The 23,468-nt window shown below is 52.7% G+C and overlaps 1 protein-coding gene across 1 annotated transcript; it reads left to right on the top strand.

The window, feature by feature from the left end:
- The first annotated feature begins 3,249 nt into the window (after window positions 1-3,249).
- LOC134155012 (uncharacterized) lies at window positions 3,250-20,944 on the top strand. The gene is given in 11 exon segments (XM_062601738.1): window positions 3,250-3,355; window positions 6,353-6,540; window positions 11,962-12,080; window positions 14,052-14,141; window positions 15,910-16,015; window positions 16,791-16,912; window positions 17,043-17,233; window positions 17,585-17,694; window positions 17,930-18,071; window positions 18,417-19,894; window positions 19,897-20,944. Coding segments are annotated over 11 exon segments (2,634 nt in total). The 5' UTR covers window positions 3,250-3,314; the 3' UTR covers window positions 19,944-20,944.
- The last annotated feature ends 2,524 nt before the right edge of the window (window positions 20,945-23,468 follow it).

Below are 23,468 nucleotides of genomic sequence, written 5' to 3' on the forward strand. Positions count from 1 at the left end.
TACAGGAGATTTCTGTGTGCTCAAAACTGCTCTATCTCTGACCCAAAGTCCATCCCAAATGGGTGGAAAGAGGTAAATTAGGTGGTTTTCCCAAAAGAAAGCAGGCAGTAGATGTAGAAGAGAGATGCAGAGCTGCTTTGGAAAGGCATTTGTAGAAGCTAGGGAGGAGAAATCCATGAGGAGAGCATTGGGCGCAAAGACAGGCTGAACTATGTGTGTCCTTCCCAAACCTCGGGGTGTCCATGGACTCTGCCACCGAGACACTGGGCAGCCCTGCTCCTGCAGCTTCCCTTCTCCATGTGATAGAGGCACCGGAGTGTGATTCCAGGGCTGAGCTGGATCCTTGCCTGCCTTATTGAAGGACGTGACTAAATGACGGGGTCTTTCTATAGGGTCTGTGAAGGTCATAACCAAACATATTAACACGCTTTCCATCAACCTGCCATCAGCTCTGCTGACCTGGGCCATTTCTGATGCCATTAGCTGCTGCTGCTGCTTTGCCCCTTGGCAAGAAGCGATCAAGTTTCATCTCAACAATTCATCCTTGGGATTTGCAAACAGCTTGAAAACAACCCCAAACAACCCATGTATGTTGCATCTGGCTTTGGCTTTCTACCCTTAATAGCTCTGAATATCATAGCTGGCACTTTAGGCAAGTCTGCCCAGTGAGATGGTAGGGACAACACATCAGTGGAGGTTGTAGGGCTGTCAGGATGCTGAAGGGGTGACCAGAGTGCCTGAGGGTGATCAGGGTGCCAGAGGAACATGGCTCCATGGACCTGCATGGGAATGAGTGTTGTTGGTATAGCACCAGCAGGTCAAGCTCTGGTGTTTGACACCAATGTCCTGAATAGGGTGTGAATGGGGAGAAGGCTGCATTTGGTGGCAGTTATTCATCTTAGGGATGGTGTTAAAGGGGTCTTACAGGATAGAGCAATAAAGCAGCAGGTCCTGTTCACCGTAGGCCACTGTAAAAGTGACGCAGGTGGGAATCATGGAATCCCAGACTGGTTTGGGTGGGAAAGGACCTTAAGGCTCACCCAGTTCCAATCCCCTCCCACAGGCAGGGACACCTTCCACTAGAGCAGGTTGCTCCAAGCCCCTGTGTCCAATCTGGCCTTCAACACTGCCAGGGATGGGGCAGCCACAGCTTCTCTGGGCACCCTGTGCCAGTGCCTCAGCACCCTCATAGGGAAGAAATTCCTCCATATATCCAATCTGAACTTCCCCTGTTTCAGTTTCAATAGTAGCTTTTGGGTGGAAGAGCAAAAGCTTTGGACAGCATTAACTCAAGGCAATGTAAAGTGAGAGGCAACAGGATGACTTTTGCTGGGTCCAGTGAGAAGATTAGGCTCTGGGAGATGGCGAGGCTTATCTTGCACAGCCCTAGAGTCATGGCAGGGTTAGGAAGAAGGGAATGTTTATTCCATGGAGCAGGACAACAAGGGATTTCACTGCATCTTTCTGCTCAGTTTTGCATTCTTCACTGGTGGCTGCATGACAGAACATGTCAGTGTTGAAACAGAGCAGTAATTCAGGTGCCGCCAGTAGCACATGGGGGCTGTGGCTGCTGGGCAGGACTACATCTCCCAGCCTACACCAGCTTGCCTGCCCTGGAAGGCACTGGGGCTGATGAGGAAGAGCAACACAGTGACCGAGCATCATACACAGAAAGCAGCATCATGAGCCTGTGGGTGAACATTGACCTGCAGCAGAAGTGCATGGAAGTTGCTCTGAAGTGGTCACCTCTGTATAAAGGGCTTGCCCATTGGTGTGGTGGCTGTCAGGGTTTGGTGGGCCCCATGCATAGTGGCTAACAGGCACAGTGACCCATAGGCATGGTGGGAAGCGAGCACTGGGGCAGAATGGCTCTCCGGGCACGGTGACTGTCTGAGCACAGAGCTGTATTGGGTTTGTATGGCAAGGGTTTGGTAGCAAGGGGGCTACAGGGGTGGCTTCTGTGAGAAGCTGCTGGAAGCTTCCCCTGTGTCTGATGGAGCCAATCCCAACCAGCTCCGAGACAATTCCATATCTGGCCAAGCCCAAGCTCACCAGTGATCGTGGCAGCACCTCTGGGATAACATAGCTAAGAAGGGGAAAAACCCCTATGCAATGGCAGCAGAGAGAGGAGTGAGACTATGGGATAGAAACAGCGCTGCAGACACTAAAGTCAGTGCAGATGGAGGAAGGAGGTACCCCAAGTGCCAGAGCAGAGGCTCCCCTGCAGCCCATGGGGAGGCAGGCTGTGCCCCACAGCCCATGGAAGTCCATGGGGGAGCAGATATTCACCTGCAGCCCATGGAGGACCACACAACAGAGCAGGGGGATGCCCAGAGCAGCTTGTTCCTGAAGGACTGCACCCTATGGGAGTTTTCCACACTGGAGCAGATTATGAAGAGCTGCAGCCTGTGGGAAGAACTCATGTTGGAGAAGTCCAAGGAAGACTGTCTCCCACGGGAGACATGTTGGAGCAGAGGAGGAGTGTGAGGAGTCCTCCCCTGAGGAGGAAGGAGCAGCAGAGACAAGGTGTAATGAGATGATCTGACCATAGTCCCCATTCCATGTTCTTCTGCGCTGCTGGAGAGGAGGAGGTGGAGACTTTGGGAGTAAAGTGAAGCCTGGGAAGAAGGGAGGGGTGGGAGGAAGGTGTGCTCGAATTTGGGTTTATTTCTCATTATCCTACTCTGATTTGATTAGCAATAAAATTTCCCCAACTTAAGCCTGTTTTGCCCATGATGGTAACTGGTGAGTGATCTCTCCTTGTTCTTATCTAAGCCACGAGCCTTTCCTTATATTCTCTCTCCCCTGCCTTGTATCACTGGAAACAGTGGGAATTCACGGAATCTCAGCCTGGTTTTAGTGGGAAGGGACCTTAAGGCTCATCCAGTTCCACAGGCAGGGACACCTTCCACTAGAGCAGGTTGCTCCAAGCCCCTGTGTCCAACCTGGCCTTGAACACTGCCAGGGATGGGGCAGCCACAGCTTCTCTGGGCACCCTGTGCCAGCGCCTCAGCACCCTCACAGGGAAGAGCTTCTGCCTAAGAGCTCATCTCAGTCTCCCCTGTTCTGGCAGGTTAAAGCCATTCCCCCTGTCCTGTCCCTACAGTCCCACTACCTCTGGTCACCCCCTGCGGACGGCGGGTGCCGTTTCCATAAGGATCCATTGGCTCCCTATGGACGCTGACCCCGGTCCGCGGTCCCAGGGGGGCGGTGCGGGGCCGGGGCCGCCCCGTCGCGGTCCTTGTTAAACCCCGCCCCGGGCGCGGCCGCCAGCTCCGTGCCGCGGGCTGCGGTCGGTGCCGGTTGCGGGGGGGATGTACGCGGGGAGGAAGAGGAAGAAGCCGGTGCCTAAGCGGTGGGTGCAGCTCGGGTCGGTGCTCTGGTGGGGGGGCTCACCCCCGGTTCCCTCTATGGGCGATGGGAATGACGGGGAATGTGGGATGCGTTGTGCGGGACCGGGCAGGGAGACGTGAAAACTGGTCTGTGAGAGGCAAACTGGTTACGGTGGAGCTGTGTGAAGCTGCGCCGATGGGAGCGTTGAAGAAGAGGAAGAGATAGGGAGACAGCGTGCTTGGGCTACGGTATTTTAATGAGGGTTAATTGGAGCTAATACTCTGTAGGCTCTGGCATGCGTGCTGGTGGGGAAGTAAAGATCCCAGTGGTGATTGTCCTGGATGCCCAGTGTTCCTTTGGGAAAGCTTGTTGGAGAGTTTGAGATGCAGGCTGGTTTCTGTTTTGGTGCCCGTGTAAGTCAATTGCAAACCGACTCCTTCTTACCTAAAGATCCCTATTGCTTAATGGTTACCTTGCGTGCTGCTCAGTAGCTGTTGCACAACACACTCGGATGTGTTGCTGGAGTTTCCTGGCTTTGGGATTCCTAATGCCTCCTGTGTACCTGCTCTGAAGTCACATCAGCCTGGTTACCTCAGGTCATTGGGTGTATAGGAAATGAAGGTGTCAGTATGGGGAGATTGAGATGAGCTCCTAGGCAGAAGCTCTTCCTTGTGAGGGTGCTGAGGCGCTGGCACAGGGTGCCCAGAGAAGCTGTGGCTGCCCCATCCCTGGCAGTGTTCCAGGGCAGGTTGGACACAGGGGCTTGGAGCAACCTGCTCTAGTGGAAGGTGTCCCTGCCTGTGAGTTGGGTTGGAGCTGGATGAGCTTTAACGTCCCTTCAACCCAAACCAGTCTATGATATGTGTTTCTCAGAGGCAGATGAGCTGAACCCAAGCCTGGGATAAAAGAGTGAGCATCACCATTACAACCCTATGGAAAGAAGGGGAGCCAGAGCCTCTCTTGGATATTTATTAGGGAGTCTTGAAGTGTGCAAATGCAAAGGGTTGTTACACTGCCTCAAGCTTTCTACTGCTCGCTTTGAAGCAGTGATTTAGCCCTGTGGTGCAGCCAAACTGGGTGTTTGGGCTGGATTTGTGTGGCACAGCATGTGGGAAAAGGTGTCCTTCTGGAGCAGAAGAGACCTTGATCCCTGATATTTCAGGGCCAACCCTGTTACTACAGGGTCAACATGGGAATCAGAACTGATTCTTTTCCTCTGTGCCTGGGCACATCTTGCAACAGGGTCCCGCTGGGAGATCCACGTATGGCTGGGATGGTGGGATCTGCAGCCAGCTGGTTGAGAAGGGAAGGATGGGGGCTTGAGGGATGCTCTAGTCCCTTTGCTGTTTGCTCAGAGCTTGTTACTTGTTCAAAACCTATTAATAGTAATTAGGAGGCAATGTATCAGCTGGGGCACCCTCATCTCTGTTAATGGTTAATGTCATTCCATACTTTCCAAAGCGATCAGCTTCCTGCTGTGTTGCCAGTTCAAAGGGCAGCTGATGGAAAACAACTGTGCAGTGGTGGCACAGCCTTTGGCCTGCCGGGAGCAGAGCTTTCCCTATGGCTCTGCTCCAGCCTGAATGCACAAGGCTTGTTCGAGCAGCTTCTCCATGGCACAGCCATGCTGAGTTTTATGCTGTATCCATGTCCTAGGCTGTGCTGCGTTAGGGCACCAGCACAAGTAAAAGGACACCCTGAGGCGGTGTTCCTCAGGGATTGCTATCGGGACCAGCACTGGTTGTGCACCAATCAGCAAGTTTGCTGATGGTACTGAGCTGTGTGGTGCAGTGACATGCTGGAAGGAAAGGATGGGATCCAAAGGGACCTGGACAGGCTGGAGTGGTGGGACCATGAGAGCCTCATAGAGTTCGACAAGGCCATTGGTTAGATTAATAAAGGCACTGATGCCAGTATGTTTTGCCCAGCTCACAGGGACAAGTTCAGTGTTTGGTTTACCCAGCCCCTCTGGAAAGCAGGGTATATCCCTTGTGATGCCTATGTTAGAAACCAGCATGGTTGAGCTTTCCTGGAGCAATGCTCCAATTCTCCATTCATGCTTTGAAAGCCCATTTGGTAGCTCTCAGCAGTGCAAGCACCTCATTTAATGCTCATTTCTTCCCTTGTCACACATGGGAGCAGTCCTGCCAGGCAAAATTTGAGGATGGGAGTAGAGGGGAGAGATTAAATTGCTGCTAAACACTGGCAGATCCTGTTATCTGAAGCTACTTTAGGAAGCAAAGATGCCTGCAGAGGGGGAGGCTGTGGTTAGAGGAATTACATCAAGGCAATGAGCTGTATGTTAGGGGATGCACTTGAACCAAATACAGAAAGGAGAGCTTGAAGGGTTTTGCTTCAAGCTACAGAACCAAGCTGGCATTAACAACCAAAGGAGACAAGGTGACACCCAAGACTCATTATAAGGTTATTAACTAACCTCTTCCTCCTGTGTATGGAGCTTCAATTTTAGTGTGTGAAGTGACTGCAGCTGATGGAGGCAGGTCCCTGTGGCTGCTTAATAACTACTCTTGTGGACCCTATGCCTGTGGTGGGAACCTGGTGTGAGCATGTGGAGCATGGCCATGGAGAGACCTGCTATGTGGGAAGGGTGTATGGGATGAGGAAGATGAGGAAGGACAGAGCGGAGGATGGGTGGAAAAGTCTTGCCCAGAGTGCCAAGATACGCTCTGATCGCTTGTAGGTCTCTGCCTTTGGTGTCACTTTCCCTGCTAGGGTTCAGTGGTGGGAGCAAGGTTGTAGTATCTCAGTTGTATTGCACATGGAAGTGCCCATCTGAGCGTCACCCAACACTACAACTAAGGAGCATCACACCCCGAGCTCTACAAGGTGACCTGCTGGGATGGCCATTACTCTTCCAGCCATTGCCTTTTGCTGCCACATGGCTTCACCTTGGCTTCCTAATGTTTTACTGTAGTGGCCACTCTAAAGCCAACATGAGTCTGGAAAGAGCCTGGTTGGACAGGCCCACTTGGATTAACCTCTCCTTTGCCTCTTCCAGCCCCAAACCACCACCCCTTGAGGGTGTGAAGTCCAACCCCTCCAAGCGGCACCGGGACCGGCTCAACCAGGAGCTGAGCAAGCTGACTGGGTTGCTGCCCTTCCCTGAGGATGTGCGCACCAGGCTCGACAAGCTCTCCATTCTGCGCCTGGCTGTTGGGTACCTGAAGGTGAAGAGCTACTTGCTGGGTGAGTGTCCATGGGTTGTGAATGGTGATAAAGCCCCTGGGGTCAATCCCCACTGAGCAGCTCGCATCCCACCCTGAGCCATGCTTGTTTGGGGATGGGAAGTTGTGTCTCCTGCAGGTAGGAGTTGGGGGTCTGGCAGCTTCTTCATCTCCTTCTCATTAGCAGCCGTTCCTCTCCTTTATGTCCAAAGTGCCTCCTGTGTCCTGCTTCCACCAGCCTGTGGTGAAAAAAGGGCCAATAGGTAAAACTAGGTTGAGCAGCAACATCTCCCTCATTTAGCTGGAACAGTGATTTATAGCTAAATGAATTAGGTTGAAACAGGCCAAGAGATTGGGAGAGCTGGGCTGGTTCAACCTGGAGAAGGCTCCTTAAAGAGAGACCTTTGAGCAGCTTCAGTGCCTAAAGGGGCTACAGGAAACCTGGAGAGGGGCTTTGGACAAGGGATGTAGGGACAGGACAAGGGGTGGTGGTGGTGTGTGTCATGTTGGTAGCTCACTGCTCTACTTGCCACCCTGGTCCTTCTGGGCTCGGCTGTGGTGATGTCTATCCCACTTCTCTAATGAGTGTTTCCAGGAGATGGAGGGTGAAGCTTCGTGCCCAGAGATCCCAGTTAATTTCTGTGGGATGGAGCATTGAGCTGATATGCCTGGAGAACTGAGATCCTTAGGTTTGCCTCCCTGCTAACAGTGGAGACCCTGGTACCACAGCAGGATTATGGCTGGACACTGCTGCTGTTTTGCTCTTGTGTCATGAAACTAAATGCTTAGCATCACTTAAAGAATCACTCTGAAATACTAATACAGTAATTTTAATAGAAACCTATAAATGTGTGATTCAACAGCATTCAATGGCAAGGTCCACTCTATTCCATACTAAAAGATATCGTGCCTGAATTGCTGATGATTCATACAGGATTGGGTTACAGTGATTTATACAGAGTTGAATTGAAATAGTATGTGCAGAAATAGAATCACAGAATAACCTCACCACCCTCACAGGGAAGACCTTTTGCCTAAGATCTCCCCAAAGAAGGTACAGAGGAGTAAGGGAGACCCTCCTGTTGAGTCATGAGGTTCAGGTTAGGCCCTATTACTCTCTAGGAGTCTAAGTGCAGCTAAATCCAGTCTCAGCTCAGCCCTGGTCAAGGTTTTACCTGTGACACATCACTGGAGTTCCTGCCTGCTTGTTGTGCTGCTACCAGGTGACTCTGCCTATGTCAGGAAAGCTATGACCCAGAAGGTCCTCCCAGGGATCAGGATCCCAAAGGATGCAATGGGGCAGGAAGAGGCACCTTGCTGCACTCTTTAACTGATAGGACCAGCTTCTTCATCACCCAGCACATCTCTGGTGCTGAAGTGGTAAAATGGGCGTGCAGAGTGTGGCTCTGCAGTTGGTAGTACGCAAACTTCAGGCTGCAGTGCAGATGAAGCCTGCGACATAGCCAGGGGCTGCTTTTAGAACCTGCTTATCAGCAGTGGCTTAAATGCTGCTGCAGAGCAGTGCTTGAGGGCTGGGGATGCATGGACTGGTGTGTGTTTGTGTCTGGCACGGCATGGAGGTATGAACAGGTTTCATCTCCAATGCCTTGGGCTTGATGGCATGGGTGATGGATGGGTCCTGATGAAGGCACAGCATGTGGAGGGCAGGAAGCCATCAACATGCTTAGAGGCATCCTATTGCATCCTATTCCAAGACTGAATAAACTTGGCTGCCTTAACTTTTGCCCCATACAAAGCCCGTTGGGACTCTACCAGGACATTTTCTAGCTGGGGTTGCTGGTTGCCAAGAGGAGACCCTTATGCCAAGCTCTCCAGCTGGGATCCATGTGATTCCCACTGGGATGCACTCAGCACGTGCTTCCCAGCATGAGAGCTGCTATGGAAAAGCAATCACCACTGAATGACTTCATGTGGAGTGGCAAGTTCAAGTTCACCCCTTGCCCCTTCTTGCAGGGCCAATTACTCCCATTTGGCCATGGTGCCTGTGATTCCCAGCTCATTCCACTCTCTGCCTGCATCTCTCCTGTGACGCTCATCTTGTTTGGCTTCACATCATCACATTGATTCATCAAGGTCAACCTCACACCCTGCCTGATGAAGACCTATATCATCTGCAGCCTACTCATGGTGTAGCACATCAGAGGTTTCAAGGGGAGATGGTGGAAGCCCTTGTTCTGTGCTTTCTGCTTTGTGCAGGCTTCATTCCTGCAGCAGGAGAGCACGACGTTGCCTGAGCGTCCCTGTCCTCTGCTGCCTCTGTCAGCAGCTCAAGCCCATTGCCTTGTCTCCAGGCAACTTGAATTGCTGCCATGTTGATGAAGAGTTGCTCTTTCCAAGCATCTCTTGAGTCCAGGCTGGGATTCTGTGACCACAAAGCTGGGATGGAGAATCCTTGGTCCTCCCTGTTCCTGGTAATGCTGGCACAATCTTGACCAAGCTTCACTCTGCAGTGTCAGCGCATCGTGGAGATGCTCCTTGCATCGCCTTCACCCAGCTGTGTTGGGGAGACAGCAGGAGGGGAAGGAGGCTCCAAGCCATCACCCTGTGATGGGCTCTCATGGTGTGATCACTCCTGGTGTGTGTGGATTTATGTGCTGGTGAAATCCCCCAGAGACCAATAACTTCTCCAGTGAATGGGGAAAGTTTCAGGTGTGTTTCGTCCCTCCTGTGAGGTTACTCATGGTGGGGGCTTTTTTCTGCCCTTTCAAGGCATTGTTTTTCCCTTTTCAAGGCACAAAGTCTCTGTACCCCTTGGCAAGAACAAGGCCAGGCGCCATGTGTTGAGTTCATGATGAAAGTAAGGGTATCCCATGTATCCTGGTGGGAGAGGGATGTGTGAGCATCTCCTTGGCCTCTAGGCTGGATGTGAACACAGCTGCTCTGCACCACCAGTGCTTAGATGCACCATTCCAAGACATGCCCTGCACTTAGAACCTTGTAACCCCTGTGCAGTGATGCTTGATGGCAAAGCAGTTGTTAAGGCACCATCTCTTTGGCTTTCCTACCCTTTCCCTGTGCCCCAGGCTTTCTCCCCAAGCCAGGCTATTGTAGTGTGTCCCATGGGAGATACAGTCTGCAGGGTTTCCTAGCTCAGAAATGGACCACTCTGTGTTTGAGAGGAGGGAATGGGGATATCCCTGATGGAAGTTGAAAAGCCCCCTGCTTTGGTGGGAGAGTTGGAAACAATCATTCTACTACGAAGTGTCAGATAGCAAATAGGTGTTTCCTGTTGGATCCTGTAAGTCCAGAGCAGCTCTCCCTGCAGAAATGCTCCTGGTAGACACTGGGAGAGAACTGGAGACCATGTGCCTTCAGGATGTGCATCCTTGCAAAACACTCTGCCCTTTTGGAGCTTAAAGTTGGAAGAGCTTGGTTTCCTTTCATATCACCCTGCCATCTTATCTCATTGCAATGCTTTGGAGAGGAGTCAGCCCTTCCAAAGAATCCAGGGTTTAAAGGCAGAACTGCTGTTTCATGTCAAAACTATTCTGCTCCATCATGTGCAAATTGAAGCCATACCCATGGTCCAGATGGGCTTTGGAAGTTTGTCCTTGGGGATTGCTTGGCAATGGTGCGAGAAGCCTTTTTGCTGGGTGAGTGCCTTGAACCTGCCTTTTGCTGTGCCTTTCCCTGGCTGATGGATAAGATGAGCACAGAGACCACTTTCCTAGCACTGATCCTCCTCTTTCCCAGCCTTTCCCAGAGGTCTCTCATCCCCTGGATGGGCTGATCCTCCTCTTGCTGATTTGGGAAGTGTCTTTGCAAAGGGAATAGGAGCTCGTGTGGGGCGCAATGCAGGTTTGTGATGAAGGCTAAAGTGACCAACAGGACAAGGGGAATGGCTTTAACCTGCCAGAGGGGAGATTGAGATGAAGTTGGACAGGGCTCACAGCAGCCTGCTCTACTGGAAGGTGTCCCTGCCCATGGCAGGGGTTGGAACTGGATGAGCTTTAAGGCCCCTTACAACCCAAACCATTCCATGATTCTATGAAGCCAGCTCGGTACTATCAGTGATGGAGATTGAGGTTAATTCTGCTTAATGGGCTCAGAGCATCCTCTCCACTGCTCCTCTGTGCCACCTTATGCAAGACCTTCAGCTAAGTGTCTTTAACCATGTGCCTGGCTGCTGGCAGCCTGTGGGCTTGCTGGCACTCAGGCTCCACATGTCAATAGATCTGAACAATGTTTTGCCCTCAGGCTAGTTTTAATACAAACATGCCTGGTAATGGTTTGAAGAGCAGAATGCCTCATTCCAGAAGTTTCAGGTGAAACCTGGTTAGGTTTGGGTTTACTTTGGCTTTGAACACTGGGCTATTGGGGTTGGGAAATAGACCAACAAACCTTGAAAGCTGTTCTGTGGGGAGGTGAGAGCTTCTACCATGTTAAAAATCAACTGCGTGGTCAGACTTGGGATGGTTTGTGCTTGTTCCTCATTTCCTACCACTTCTCTCAGTTCAGAAGACCTTTTCTTTCTGAATCCAGCCAAGGCCATGCAGCACCATTGGAAAGCCAAGGCCAGTGTTGAGCTCTGGCCAGCACTGGGTTGCTGCAGAAGCTTGAAGCAGTGAGGTGATTCCTATGTGAGAGCTGCTGTGAGCCTTACCCTGTGGGGTTTTGGTTGAGGTGGTGCAAAGGCATGCATTAAGTTTTGCTGAAAGCTGAGTTTGGATTGAGTTTGCTCAATGAGAATTCCCCAGCTGATGAAGTACCACGCTGGGGATATCCCTGGGGAATTGCTGTCCTCATTCCTGTTCTATTCCCTGAGCAACCAGTTCTGAGTGCCCTGTGATGCTTGAGGTCTGCTAACCATGGGTGTTGCCTTGAAGGCATCCAGTGAGGACATGCGAGGCAGCATGGGGAGGTCATGACAATGAGAGCCAAGAGCTGCTCAGTGTCTCATTGGGAATGTCATGGCCACCAACCCTCTGATCTGCTTCTGAGCAGCCAAAGGCAGAAGGAAGAAGTGTGAGTGCTTTGGTGTTATCTCGGATGTTTTGGGAAGGTTTTCCACTGTCTTTTGTCATCCATGAAGGGCAGGAAAGAAGACGTCGTGGCAGTGGGGTGGCTTGAAGGCAACTTCAGCTCTTCCCAGCTCTAACCTGAAGACTTCTTGCTGTGTTGTGTAGTGTTTCCTCCCTCCTATGCTTTGCATCTCTGCTCAGACCTTGGCAGAAATGAGGTTTCCCAGCAATGGGATGATAACCCCTTGGAGGAAGCATTGAGCAAGTTGGGCATGTCTCTATATGTCTCTGTAAAGGGGCTCTTCTCCAGTCCCCACTGCTCCCATCTTCCTGCAGGCTGCATCCATGTGCAGTGATGCAGCCTATGCGTGAGTAACCCTGAGGCTGGGAGGAGGAGGAGAAGGAGGGAGAGGCTCCCACTTTACCCCTTCCATGCTCATTACTTGCCCTCTTACTCGCAGCCACAGCTATGGATGTCGGTGACTACATGCTGGAGCAGCCCCGAGCCCCCGGAGGGAGCAGATGGATGAGCCCACAGGTCAACAGGGAGCTGTTTCCTGAGGGGGAACTGCTGCTCCAGGTATGATGCTGTAGCTTGGGTTGTGTGGGCTTTTCCCTTGGCTCCTGCCACCCAGCCATGGTCCCATGCAATGGAACATGGGGTCCCATCAGCAAGAGGAGACCCTGCTTTACCTTCACTGCTATTCTACAGGCACTGAGCACCTTGGGGCAGGGAGCAGTGACACTGCAAGGCTGGGATGGGGCCCTGGACCCACTCTTTTCACCCCACACAGTTTACTGCCCCTTTTCAGTGTATTTGTCCCATAAACTGCATCTGTAACAGAGCAGGGCTTGGGGTGGTAGATTGTGCCCTATCATGCAGCAGTGCAGGGATTGATCCCTGGTTAGTGTCTGAGGTGGTGGGTTTCTTGTGTTCCAGTCAATGCCAAGAGGAGAATGGTGATAGCAGTAGTAGGGTAAAACATCCACCAGGAGCATTTTGCTCTACCTGAGGCATTGCATGAATTCCTGAGGATGAGCTCCTGGGATGGAAGATGGTTCAGTTTGGGGATGGAAAGCTGGATCTTGGAAGGCACTGGTGGACAGAATCATAGGGTGATGGGAGCTCTCCTTTGTAGAGAGGCCAGTGTGTGTGTGTGTGTGTAATGAAACAGCCGTCGGTGAACTTCAGAGGAGCTGGTGAATCAGCTGAATGCTGCTTGTTTGGGCTGCCAATGGAAGCAGGAAGGAAATGAGGTATGAAAAGTCACACAGAAAGGCTGGTTGCAGATTAAACATCTGGGCATGTCAGCTCTAAGCTTGCCACACCTTGGGGCTGCAGGACAAGTCCATGCAAGACCTTGAGTTGTTCCATGGCTGTTTCTGACACAGCATGTGTCTGTGCTTTATGGGCCTTGTCCCCTTCTCTCTTCTTCCACCAGCAAATGGGTGTTTGGCTCTCCTTAAAGTCTGCCTTTGTTGCCTTCCAACCCAACAGGGTTGGAACTTGATGATCTTAAAGTCCTTTCCACCCCTAACTATTCTATGGTTCTATGATAGTCAGGAGGGAGCCTGTGGTTGCCCCAGTCCCATGATGGAGCAGCTCTCTGGAGGCTTAATCTGAGCCTTATGATGGCAATTTGTTGAGCATTGGCACCTTTGGGTGACTGGAGGCATCTGGAGAGCTTGTGAGGTGTTAATGGGATACAAATCCCCCAGCTGAGCTGCCTGGTGGTTTAGGTTGGTTCTGCTTTGAAGAGTGTATTAGTCACATATTGTCATCTGCAGGACAGCCTCTGAGTCAGGGACCCGTGGGGACTGCAGCACACAAAGGGAAGGGACTGGTTCTGCTGCAAGCTGGATCTGTGCAGGATCAGACACCCATTCAAGTAATCCCTGTTGCTAAATAAAGCCAGCTCCCACGAGCTTCAGTGTCATTGTAAATGGGCAAGTGCATGATCTGTGGCAGCAGATTGCTCCTGCCTCCTCTTTGCAAGGAGGGACAGAGCCAAAGGAGCAGCTTGGAAGGCAAGAGCCTTCTCTCCATCCTGGTCTCCATCCTTGGCTGTGCTCAAGGCCAGGTTGGACACAGGGGCTTGGAGCAACCTGCTCTAGTGGAAGGTGTCCCTGCCCATGGAAGGGGTTGGAACTGGATGAGTTTTAAGGTCCCTTCCAACCCAAACCATTCTATGACACAGCATTTCCCCATGGTCCCTCCCAGGGGCAACTCAGTGCAGTTGAGTTGGGCAGTAAGGGCAAAATCCATGTTTGCCACAGAAGAGCGTAGCTATACCTTCTATAGCAGTGATGGGTCTAGAAATGGTCAGTCTGCCTTGGATCATTGCTCATGCTAACACTGAAGAAACCCCCTCAAATCCACCAACTTACCAGGATTAAAGTCTTGCATGATCCCAAGTTGCTTCCATCATCTTGCTGATGAAGAAAGTCCCTTCCTATCTCCAAATGCTGAAGAAACACTTGGAGAAGTTCATCTTCCAGCAGTTGGATTGTAGCTGGGGAGAGTAACTCTGGGCTCAACTTCTGCTTTCAGGCACTCAATGGGTTTGTCATCGCTGTGACGGGAGATGGTTGTATCTTCTACATCTCCCCTACTGTGCAGGACTACCTGGGCTTTCATCAGGTGGGTACCATAGCTGTAACCAGAGGGATGCAGTCCAGCTTTGGGAAGGAGATGCTGCTAAAAGTGATGCCAGGGCTTTATTCTTCCTTCCCAGCTCCCTTGGGTCATTCTGGATGTATGTTTTCACATGACTCGTGTCCTTTGGGGGCTGTGAAAGCCAACCAGAATGCTTGTGATTTAGTAGGAACAGATGCAAGTTGAGCAATGGCAGGCTTTAGCTTCTTATCTCCCTGTGGAAGGGTGGTGTGAGAGTTGTCTTGGATCATGCTGCTGGGCACTTGTGCTTGAGGGCATCTTGGCGTCAGGGTCAGTACCATGGCTTACCTGGGATGCCAAGGACAAGCAGGTCTCAGCCCACATCCACCCTGTTACCTCCAGTTCTGGCCAAAGGACTGAGTCCACAGCAGGGCTGTGGGGCTGCCAAACCTGCATAGGTGCTGGTGTACCTGCAGGGACTGATGTGGTGACCCCAGCACTGCCCTGGGCAGCCTGTTCCAATGCCTGAGCACTCTCTGTGGAAGGAATTGTTCCTCAGCTCCACCTAAACCTCTCCTGGTGCAGCTTGAGGCTGTTTCCTCTTGTCCCATCCCTTGTTCCTTGGGCTGATGCCCCAAAGTCAGGGCAGTCAGGCAGGGAGTGGTCTTCTCAGTGTACCTGTGTGTCTGGTTAAGCAGGATGCTCTGCTCTGACCCTTTCTTAATGGAGTGGCCTGAGCTGCCCATGGGTGGTCAGAACCATGCTGACCATCACAGTGTGCAGGACTAGGATGGGCAAGGCATGGCCCTAGAAGAAGGGGGTTGTGTTGGGAGGCAGATGTGAGGACGTGCTGGTGTTCTTGCTGTGTGGCTTTTACAGCTCAGCATCAGCATGTGCCTGTTCCCTGGTGGCCCACTTAAGGAAGGTGGTTTGCGTTGGGATACAGATCCCCACTCTTAGGGGGGCTAGGAGTTAAACCCCATACAAACCCACTTTTTAAACCACCAAATCCCTTTGCATAAATCTGGGGGGGGGGGGAGAACGACAGAAAATGGATAGGTTTGGTCAAAATTGTTTGATCAACCTCGGAATTACTTTATGCATTGATCCTGTGGGAGAAACAAAGCAGAGAGCCAGGGATGTCAATGCAAAGAGGGAGCTTGTGTGCTGCTGGAGGCTGCAGTTTGTACCCCACCAACACATTCCCCTCTGACAACCCATAACCCTTGTGGCCCTGGGTCTGATTTGGTCCTGAGATGATGCTAGAGGCTAAGACATGCCAGGTAAATGCCACTGCTGCAACGTGCATCCCACATATGGGGAGAAAAACTTCCCAAAGAGCAGGCTGGGAGTCCATTCCCCATGGACTGTGGTTAAGGATCAGGCACCAGAGCCAGTGTGGGACATCCTTGGAAAGGCTAGGGGACACCAGGAGAACCTGTGGGGAACAGGCTGGAAAGCTCTGTTTAGCTATGGCCAGAGGATGCTGGGGATACAGGCACTGTGCTTCCTTGGACATTACCATTTGCATTATAGAAACCTCTGAGCTGTTCCCACAGTGCCAGAGGCTTTTCCCCATCTCTGCTCGCTTTTCCTTCTTCCTGAGCCACCCTTCTTAATAGCCAGCAGGTTCCTGGTCCTTGTTCTCAAGGCACACAAAGCTTTGTGTTTGCCTCTTTATGCTCTATTGCGGTGCTTTTAGTATCCATGAAGGAAAGGCTTCTGCTGTGTCCCCCTCCAGACACCTTTTCCAGGCCTTTCTTCAACAAGAACTCTCCTCGTGTCGTTCCAGTCGGATCTCATCCACCAGAGTGTGTACGAGCTGATCCATACGGATGACAGAGCTGCCTTCCACCACCAACTGCACAGGGCTCCAGTGTCCAGCAGCAGCCCGCATGGTGAGTGCCAGGGTGATCCCTCTGCATGGCCACTCCATGCTGGAAACCCCTCCTGGTGCTTAGAGCCACCAAGCACAGGGAACATCCCATAGCTGGGACTTGCAGCCATCCCATGGCTGTCACCAACAGGTTTGTGCTGTGCTATGCAGATGGGGATGTTTTCCCCAAACTTTTTTGCTTTTCAGGATTTGAAATCCTATTCATTCCAATGGGAGCAGGTTGTTGCCTTGCTCCTGTGTGAAGGGGCAAGAGGACTTTGCCTTCCCATGACAAGCTTGGGAAGATACTGCCCATCAGGTGGAGATCATGGGCTCATTCATTGGAGAAGAGAAGCTGCGTGGAGACCTCGGAGCAGCTTCCAGTGTCTGAAGGGGGCTACAAGGATGCTGGAGAGGGACTCTTCATCAGAGACTGTAGTGATAGGACAAGGGGTGATGGGTTCAAATGGAAACAGGGGAGACTGAGTTAAGCTCTTAGGCAGAAGTTCTTCCCTGTGAGGTTGCTGAGGCGCTGGCACAGGGTGCCCAGAGAAGCTGTGGCTGCCCCATCCCTGGAAGTGTTGAAGGCCAGATTGGACACAGGGGCTTGGAGCAACCTGCTCTAGTGGAAGGTGTCGCTGCCTGTGGCAGGGGCTGGAACTGGATAAGCTTTAAGGTCCCTTCCAATGCAAACCATTCCATGACTCATCTGAGCATTAAAGTCTCCACCAGGAAGTTCTAGAAGGCTTTGAGGTATGTCCATCTTAGAAGGCTTCATTTTCCCTTTGGTTACCCAGCCTTTCCCATGGAGCTGCTGGCTGGATGCAGCACCACATCCAGCCCCGAGGAGCCCTCCTTCATGGAGAGAAGCTTCACCTGCCGCTTCCGCTGCTTGCTGGATAACTCCTCGGGATTTCTGGTAATGCTGGGATACCCCTCTATGATTCTGTGGTGTTCCCAAGGAACCACTGAAGTTTCATGGGGAGGCAGCGCAGCCAGTCCCCATCACCCTGTTCACTTCACACCCATATTCTCTAACCCCATCCAAGGCCTTGCGTTTCCATGGGCGCTTGAAACGCCTCCTTGGGCAGCAGAAGTCACCATCAGACAGGTCTCCATTTGTCTTCTTCGCCATCGCAACTGTCCTTCAGCCATTCTCCATCCTGGAGCTCCGGACCGAGACGCTGATCTTCCAGACAAAGCACAAGCTGGACTTCACCCCTGTGGCCTGTGATTCCCAGTAAGACATCTCACTTTCCCTATGGCAAAATGGATGGAAAACCCATGCCCATAGAAGCAGGGTGCTTCTGACCTGACTCCCATGGCAAGGTGTCTGATGCTTCAGTCCATCCACTGCAGTCCCCCAGTACCATGATGAGCAGATTAACTGAGTGACAGCACTTCTTGGCTGCTGGGTTTTAGCCCAGCCAACCCAGCATGGGATGGTTCTGTGGGAGAAGGGATACAGCTCAGCCCAGGATGGGGAGTTGTACCCAGAGTGGGAAGCTGTTGGGTAGGGAATCACATCTGGCTGGTGGGATGCAATTGGGGAATCCATCCCTGGTATCCCTGTTGGTCCCCATATTTCCAGGGGGACTGTTGTCCTGGGGTACACGGAAACAGAGCTCTGCAGGATTGGGTCTGGGTACCAGTTTGTGCACGCCGCTGACATGATGTACTGTGCCGAGAGCCACATAAGAAGTGAGTGTTGGGGGGAGACACACTGGGATGAGGGGGCTTGGGGGAAGGGGGGGTTCTTATGGCTCCCCAGCACTCTTGCTCCTTGGTGGGGCTGCACAGACAGCACTGGATGTGCCATGCTGGCTGCATCCCACATTGCCCCTGTAGCACGGGCATGAGGTGATGCTCAAGCTCTGGTGCCTTATACCTATGCAATAACCATGTCCCTGCTTCCTCTCTTGTCTCCCTGCCCTAGTGATGAAGACAGGGGAGAGTGGGCTGATAGTCTTCCGGCTCCTGACCAAGAAGGGTGCCTGGGTGTGGGTGCAGGGCAATGCCTGGCTGGTGTACAAGGGGGGCAAACCCGACTGCATCATTGCCCAGCAGCGAGCCCTCTCGTGAGTATCTCTGTGTCTCCATTTGCCCTCAATGCTCTCAGCGTTAGATTAGACCTTAGGCAGAAGTTGGGGTTGGAACTGGATGAGCTTTAAGGTCCCTTCCAACCCAAACCATTCCATGATTCTACACTCATTCCTGCCTGGGACAAGCTATGGACACACAGTTGTTCTCTCAGCCCTTCCCAGAGCCGCAGTCCTCCACCAGTAGCATTGTAGCCAGCCCATGTGCTTTAGAAAAGCCAGGGCTGTGAGCTCCTGTCTCACTGTTGAGAGGGTGGTTTTGTCTGGTCCCTTGTAGAGGAGGTGCTCATGCTGTTTTCCATCATTTTTTCCTCTGTCCTGAAGGGATGAAGAAGGAGAGGAGAATCTGTGGAAGAGAAACCTGCAGCTGCCTTTTACTTTTGTGACGGGGGAAGCGATCTTATACAGGAATGACCTTCCTGAGACCCTGGACTCCTTCCAGGCAAAGGAGGAGCCACAGATACAAGCACACTCCCACCCAAAGCAGTGCTTGGTAGATCCCAACCCTCTTCTTGGGCCCGTGATAATGCAGGATGCATCCATATACAGCTCCCATGCTGATAATGTGCTTCAGCTCATTGCTGAGCTTGATGGCCTGAGTCAGGATGAAGGAGTCAGTGATGCCAAGGACAGTGACTCCCTCCTGGTCATTATTGAGACCCTCTTTGAGAAGAGTGAGGTGGATGGAAACATCTCCCAGGCACTGCAGAGCCTCAACATGGACACTGCAGAGCTGCAGTGGTGGGAGGATGCTCTGCTCAGTTTGGGTGCAGAGAAGTCACCAGCTCAGGAGATTGGCACTGAAGTGGCATCCTACATGGAGCAGATGTTCCTTGGGCAGGATGTTGGGAAGAGCATGGCATTCCTACTCTGCAATGAGGAGGATGGTGCTGCAGCTCATCTCCAGCACTGCTGGGCAGCTCAATCAGTGTTTCAAGGCCCAGCACAGACCCAAGCACCTGGTGCCCAAGGCCAAGATGCTGTGGTCCCTCTGGTCTCCATCAGCTCTGCTCAACTAGAGCAACAGGTTCTGTCTAACTCAGCTGGGCTGGTGGAGGGCACTGTTCTGAATGCCCCATTTGAGCTGGCAAAGCCAGGACAAGGGCTTCAAGCAGGAGTTCCCACCTCTGCTCCTATGGATAACACTGTTCCTAATGATGACATCCAGCCTGGGGGCAAGCTGGTGGGCTCAAGCTGCCCACCACCATTGCACTCAAACACACCAGTGACCCAGTGGCACAATGTCCCTGTTCAGGCAAACCCAGGCAATGCTTTGGGGCAGAGCACTTCTGGAGGCTGCCAGCCGGACGCTTGGATAGCTCTGAAACATCTGGAAGAAGCAGAAATACATCTGGAGTCCCAGTCTGTGCTGGCTGGCAGGCCCAAGAGCCTCCCAGGGGCTGAGTTGTTGTTGCTGCCCTCCCAACCTGCTCCTTGCCCTGCACAGAGCTTGCATGAGTCTTTGTTCTCCCAGGGGGACCTCCATGAGGAGGAGGCTGTTCTCCCTGCAAGAGCATCACCAGAGGATGGGGACTTCCCCAAAGGGCCCCATATATCTCACCTAGAGCCCAGCTTGTCCTGGGAAAGGGAGCAGGCAGTGTTCCAAGAGGACAAATGGTCCATGCAGTGGCTGCTGCAGGCTGGGGCAGCTCCTTGTTGCAGTGGGGCACGTCCAGTGCAGCACAGCAGCCTCCTGCTGGGGTCCAGTGTTGGACCCACACTGCCAGACCACGATGTGCTGCCCGAGTGCCAGTATGGAAATAGCCTTTTCAGCCATGAAAGCAACTTCTTCAGGGATACCCCTAAGACATCCCTTCCCCAGCATCCTGTTGCTTTGCCTTTCCCCAGTGAAAGCCACCCTGAAACATCACCAGGCTAGTATTTGAGGTTCTCAGCATCTCTTCCTACAAAGGTGGGTGCAGGAGCACTCGAGCAGGGTCCTGGCTTCCCATCAGCATCCTCCTTCATGGGTGGGCAACCTCTGTGTGCCTGTGAGGTCCAGCTTAAGGTGAGGTGTGAGGGCTGCAGGACCTGAGGGGTGCCCCAGCTCTCATGGATAGAGCGAGAAGTGGTACCCAGGGGATGCAGGCACAGCATCCTTTGTGGGCAGCCTGGGTTTGAAGCATCACTGTGAACTAGGAGCCACATTTTGAAGAGCCACCAGCAATTGGGAGCATTCTGGCCATGCATCGCCTCTGAGTGCTTCCTGGTCTCAGGAATTGTGTCTTCCAGTGCTTGAAATGGAGTTCCCTAGCAGAGCTTTCAGGCAGCCTAAGGTGAAGTGTTTTGTTCATTTAGTTGGGTTTTTAACAGGTCTTTAAGGGAGATGCAGCCATGCCAGCAAAGAGGATGGCAGACTTTGAGGATCCAAGGAAGGACACATTGTTTGCTGGCCTGTGTGCTCATGGCAACCTCTTGCAGATGGACCTGCTGCTTTACATGCAATGTAGCACTGGATTGCTGTTTCTCAATGCAACATGGGCTCCTCCTCACCTCTGTGATGAGGACCACCCTTGCCATGTTGGGTTCCCTGCAGTATCTCAGCCTGCCTGAGTGTGCTTGCTCCCCATCCCCTGCAGTCTTCATTTCCTCTCCCTGTTCCTCTGGAAAAGGGATGTTATCAAGCACTTGGAGAAGCTCAGCAGCATCTGCAGGGTCTGTATGGGATCTGGAGTTGGTGAGCAGAGGCAGCTGGGTTTGGGCTATTCAACAGGGACTTTGGGAGAGGTGGGTACCAACCTGTTGAGACGTTTCTGGGCAGGAGGGTGAGGAAGTTCCAACCAAGCTCCTCCTTAGCTCAGAGTGGTTGGGAGAATCATCCCTTCTGCCTTTCACACCTAGTGGTAAGCCTGTATGGTTTGCCAAGGGGTAAATAAAGTGTGCTGGAGTAGAGTGGTTCATCTCCCTGCATCCCTTCCTTCATGCCCTGCTTTGCCTCACTCTGCTGGCCCTGCTTGATAGGCAAGATGGGACATGGGAAGGATTAATGCGCTGGCTTCATGCTGGGAGCAAAGTGATGCTGGTGACAGGCCCAATGCCTCTGACGTGGCATGGAGGACCACCTAGGGCAGGGAAGCCTTACAAACCAGAAGACCCAAAATGCCACCAGCTAGACTCCACTGGCCAACCTTTATTGTCCTGGCACCTGTAAGATCATAGCAGCACAGCCTGGTTTGTGTTGGAAGGGACCTTAAAGCTCACCCAGTTCTAACCCCGTGCTGTGGGCAGGGACACCTTCCACTAGAGCAGGTTGCTCCAAGCAACTGTGTCCAACCTGGCCTTGAACACTGCCAAGGATGGGGCAGCCACAGCTTCTCTGGGCACCCTGTGCCAGCACCTCAGCACCCTCACAGGGAAGAGCTTCTGCCTAAGAGCTCATCTCAATCTCCCCTGTTCTGGCAGGTTAAAGCCATTCCCCTTGTCCTGTCCCTACAGGTCCTTGTCCAAAGCCCCTCTCCAGGTTTCCTGCAGCCCCTTTAGGCACTGGAGCTGCTCTGAGGTCTCCCCTTGAGGGGCGTTCTCTTGTCCAGGCTGAAGCAGCCCAGCTCTCTCAGCCTGGCTCCAGAGCAGAGCTGCTCCAGCCCTCGCAGCATCTCTGGGGCCTCCTCCAGACTCACTTCAACAGCTCCATGTTTTCCCTGTGCTCATGGTGCCTCAATAGGTTTAATGCTCCTGGCACCCAGCAGCCCTTGTGCTCATGAAGAGGAAGGTGTTTGTTACCTGTCAGGGTTTGTGTTGTTCCCAAGGGGTGCTCTGGACAGGCACAGGCTGTGGTGTTTGAGGGTTCTGTTTGCATTGTCAGTAGGTTCAGTCACCAGTCTGCATTAAGCTGACCCCTGTTTGGGTTCCCTGATACAAGTCTGACGTGGCTAATAAACATATCTCTGCAGAAAGAACACATCTGGAGCTGCACTGGACATGCAGGGGCTTGTGGAGGGTGTCCTGCTTGTTGGCAGTGGGTTGGAACTGGATGAGCTTTAAGGTCCCTTCCAACACAAACCAGGCTGGGATTTGATTGCACCCTGACCTGCTTTGCAGGAGCTCACTCCCTACCATGCTGTGTGTGAGTACCAGGCTCTGTGAGCGGCCACAGCAGGAGGATGGAGCACGGCTGAGCTCCAGCCAGGGGCAGCAGGAGCAAAGGCTGGAGGCAACAGCAGGAGCAAGGCTGCAGTGTGGACCTGAGTGCTCTGTCCAGGCAATGGACCAGACACAAAGCTCTCCATCATCAGCCCAAGGGCCTTCCAGCCCTTGGAAGGCAAGCTCCCTACCACACACGTGTGAGGTCCACACAACACCTGAGGTAGAGAAACTGCCTGTTCCACAAGTCCAAGGACATCCCCAGCCCACTGTCATGGTGATGGACCAGAGAGTCCCTTCCAAACCCTGTCTGTGATTCTGTGCTCCTGAAGAGCAGGAAGTCCCTGATGCCTGGATAAGCAATTTCAGCTGCAGCTGGGTTTGCACATGCAGGGAGTGGTTTGGTATTCGTGGCTGGAGGGCATTGCTCCTAGTGCCAGCAGGGCTGGAGATGGGCTGTGGGCTTTGCTGGCAACAGCTCTGCAGGACCCCAGTGAGCTGGGTTGGAGCAGGTGGAAAGCAGGCCCAAGGGGGCACATCTGCAAATGTCTTTCCATGGCGGGAGGGCTGGGATTTAATGGGAAATCCTAGTGTCTCAGCTGAGCACATGAACACAACAGCTGGCGTATGGGATTAAAGGCAGGAATAAACCACAGCAGGCAAGGATACCAGCAAGTGCCCGAGGAGCCCCACACATCCTGCACATCAGGATCTTCCTCTTGCCTGCAGTCCTGTACCAGAGGAGAGGGATGCCTGGAGACCTGCAGACCCTGGCCTGTGTCTTCTACCTGCTGCACCTCAAGTTCTTCCTGGGAGGGATATGGCAGAACCAGCCCTCTCCCTAAGGGCATTCAAGGCAGGCATGGGAGGGGAGTGAAGAGAGCCTCTCCTTCCCCAGCTCAGGAGGGCACAGGAGCCCAAGTGGAAGTGCACAGCAAGCCTTCAAGGGCCAGGTTTGCACCTTCCTTCACTGCCTGGGGGATTGAGTGGGGGAAATGTGTCTTTGGTAGCTCACCCTCTTTGGAAAGGCTCCAGCTGCCTTAGGAGACATTCTTCACATAGCTTTGCTGTGAAGAAAGTGCTGACCTGTTACAGGGGCGTTTGCTGAGCAAGTGAAGACGAGCCAAAGGCAGCTCTGAAGTGCTGGGGGAAAATGGGTTTCCCATCACCAGGGTTGGGCAGGAGGTCAGGCTCACACACATATATATATATGTATATGCATATATAGACTGCTTGGCCGCACACTGGTGCCCAGGACCTGCCTGCAGTGCTTCCTGAACCACTGCCAGTGGTTAG

Source organism: Pezoporus occidentalis, unplaced genomic scaffold (assembly GCF_034315485.1).
Source record: "Pezoporus occidentalis ecotype Australia unplaced genomic scaffold, CSIRO_AGI_Poc_V1 ctg118, whole genome shotgun sequence".
NCBI lineage: Eukaryota > Metazoa > Chordata > Aves > Psittaciformes > Psittacidae > Pezoporus > Pezoporus occidentalis.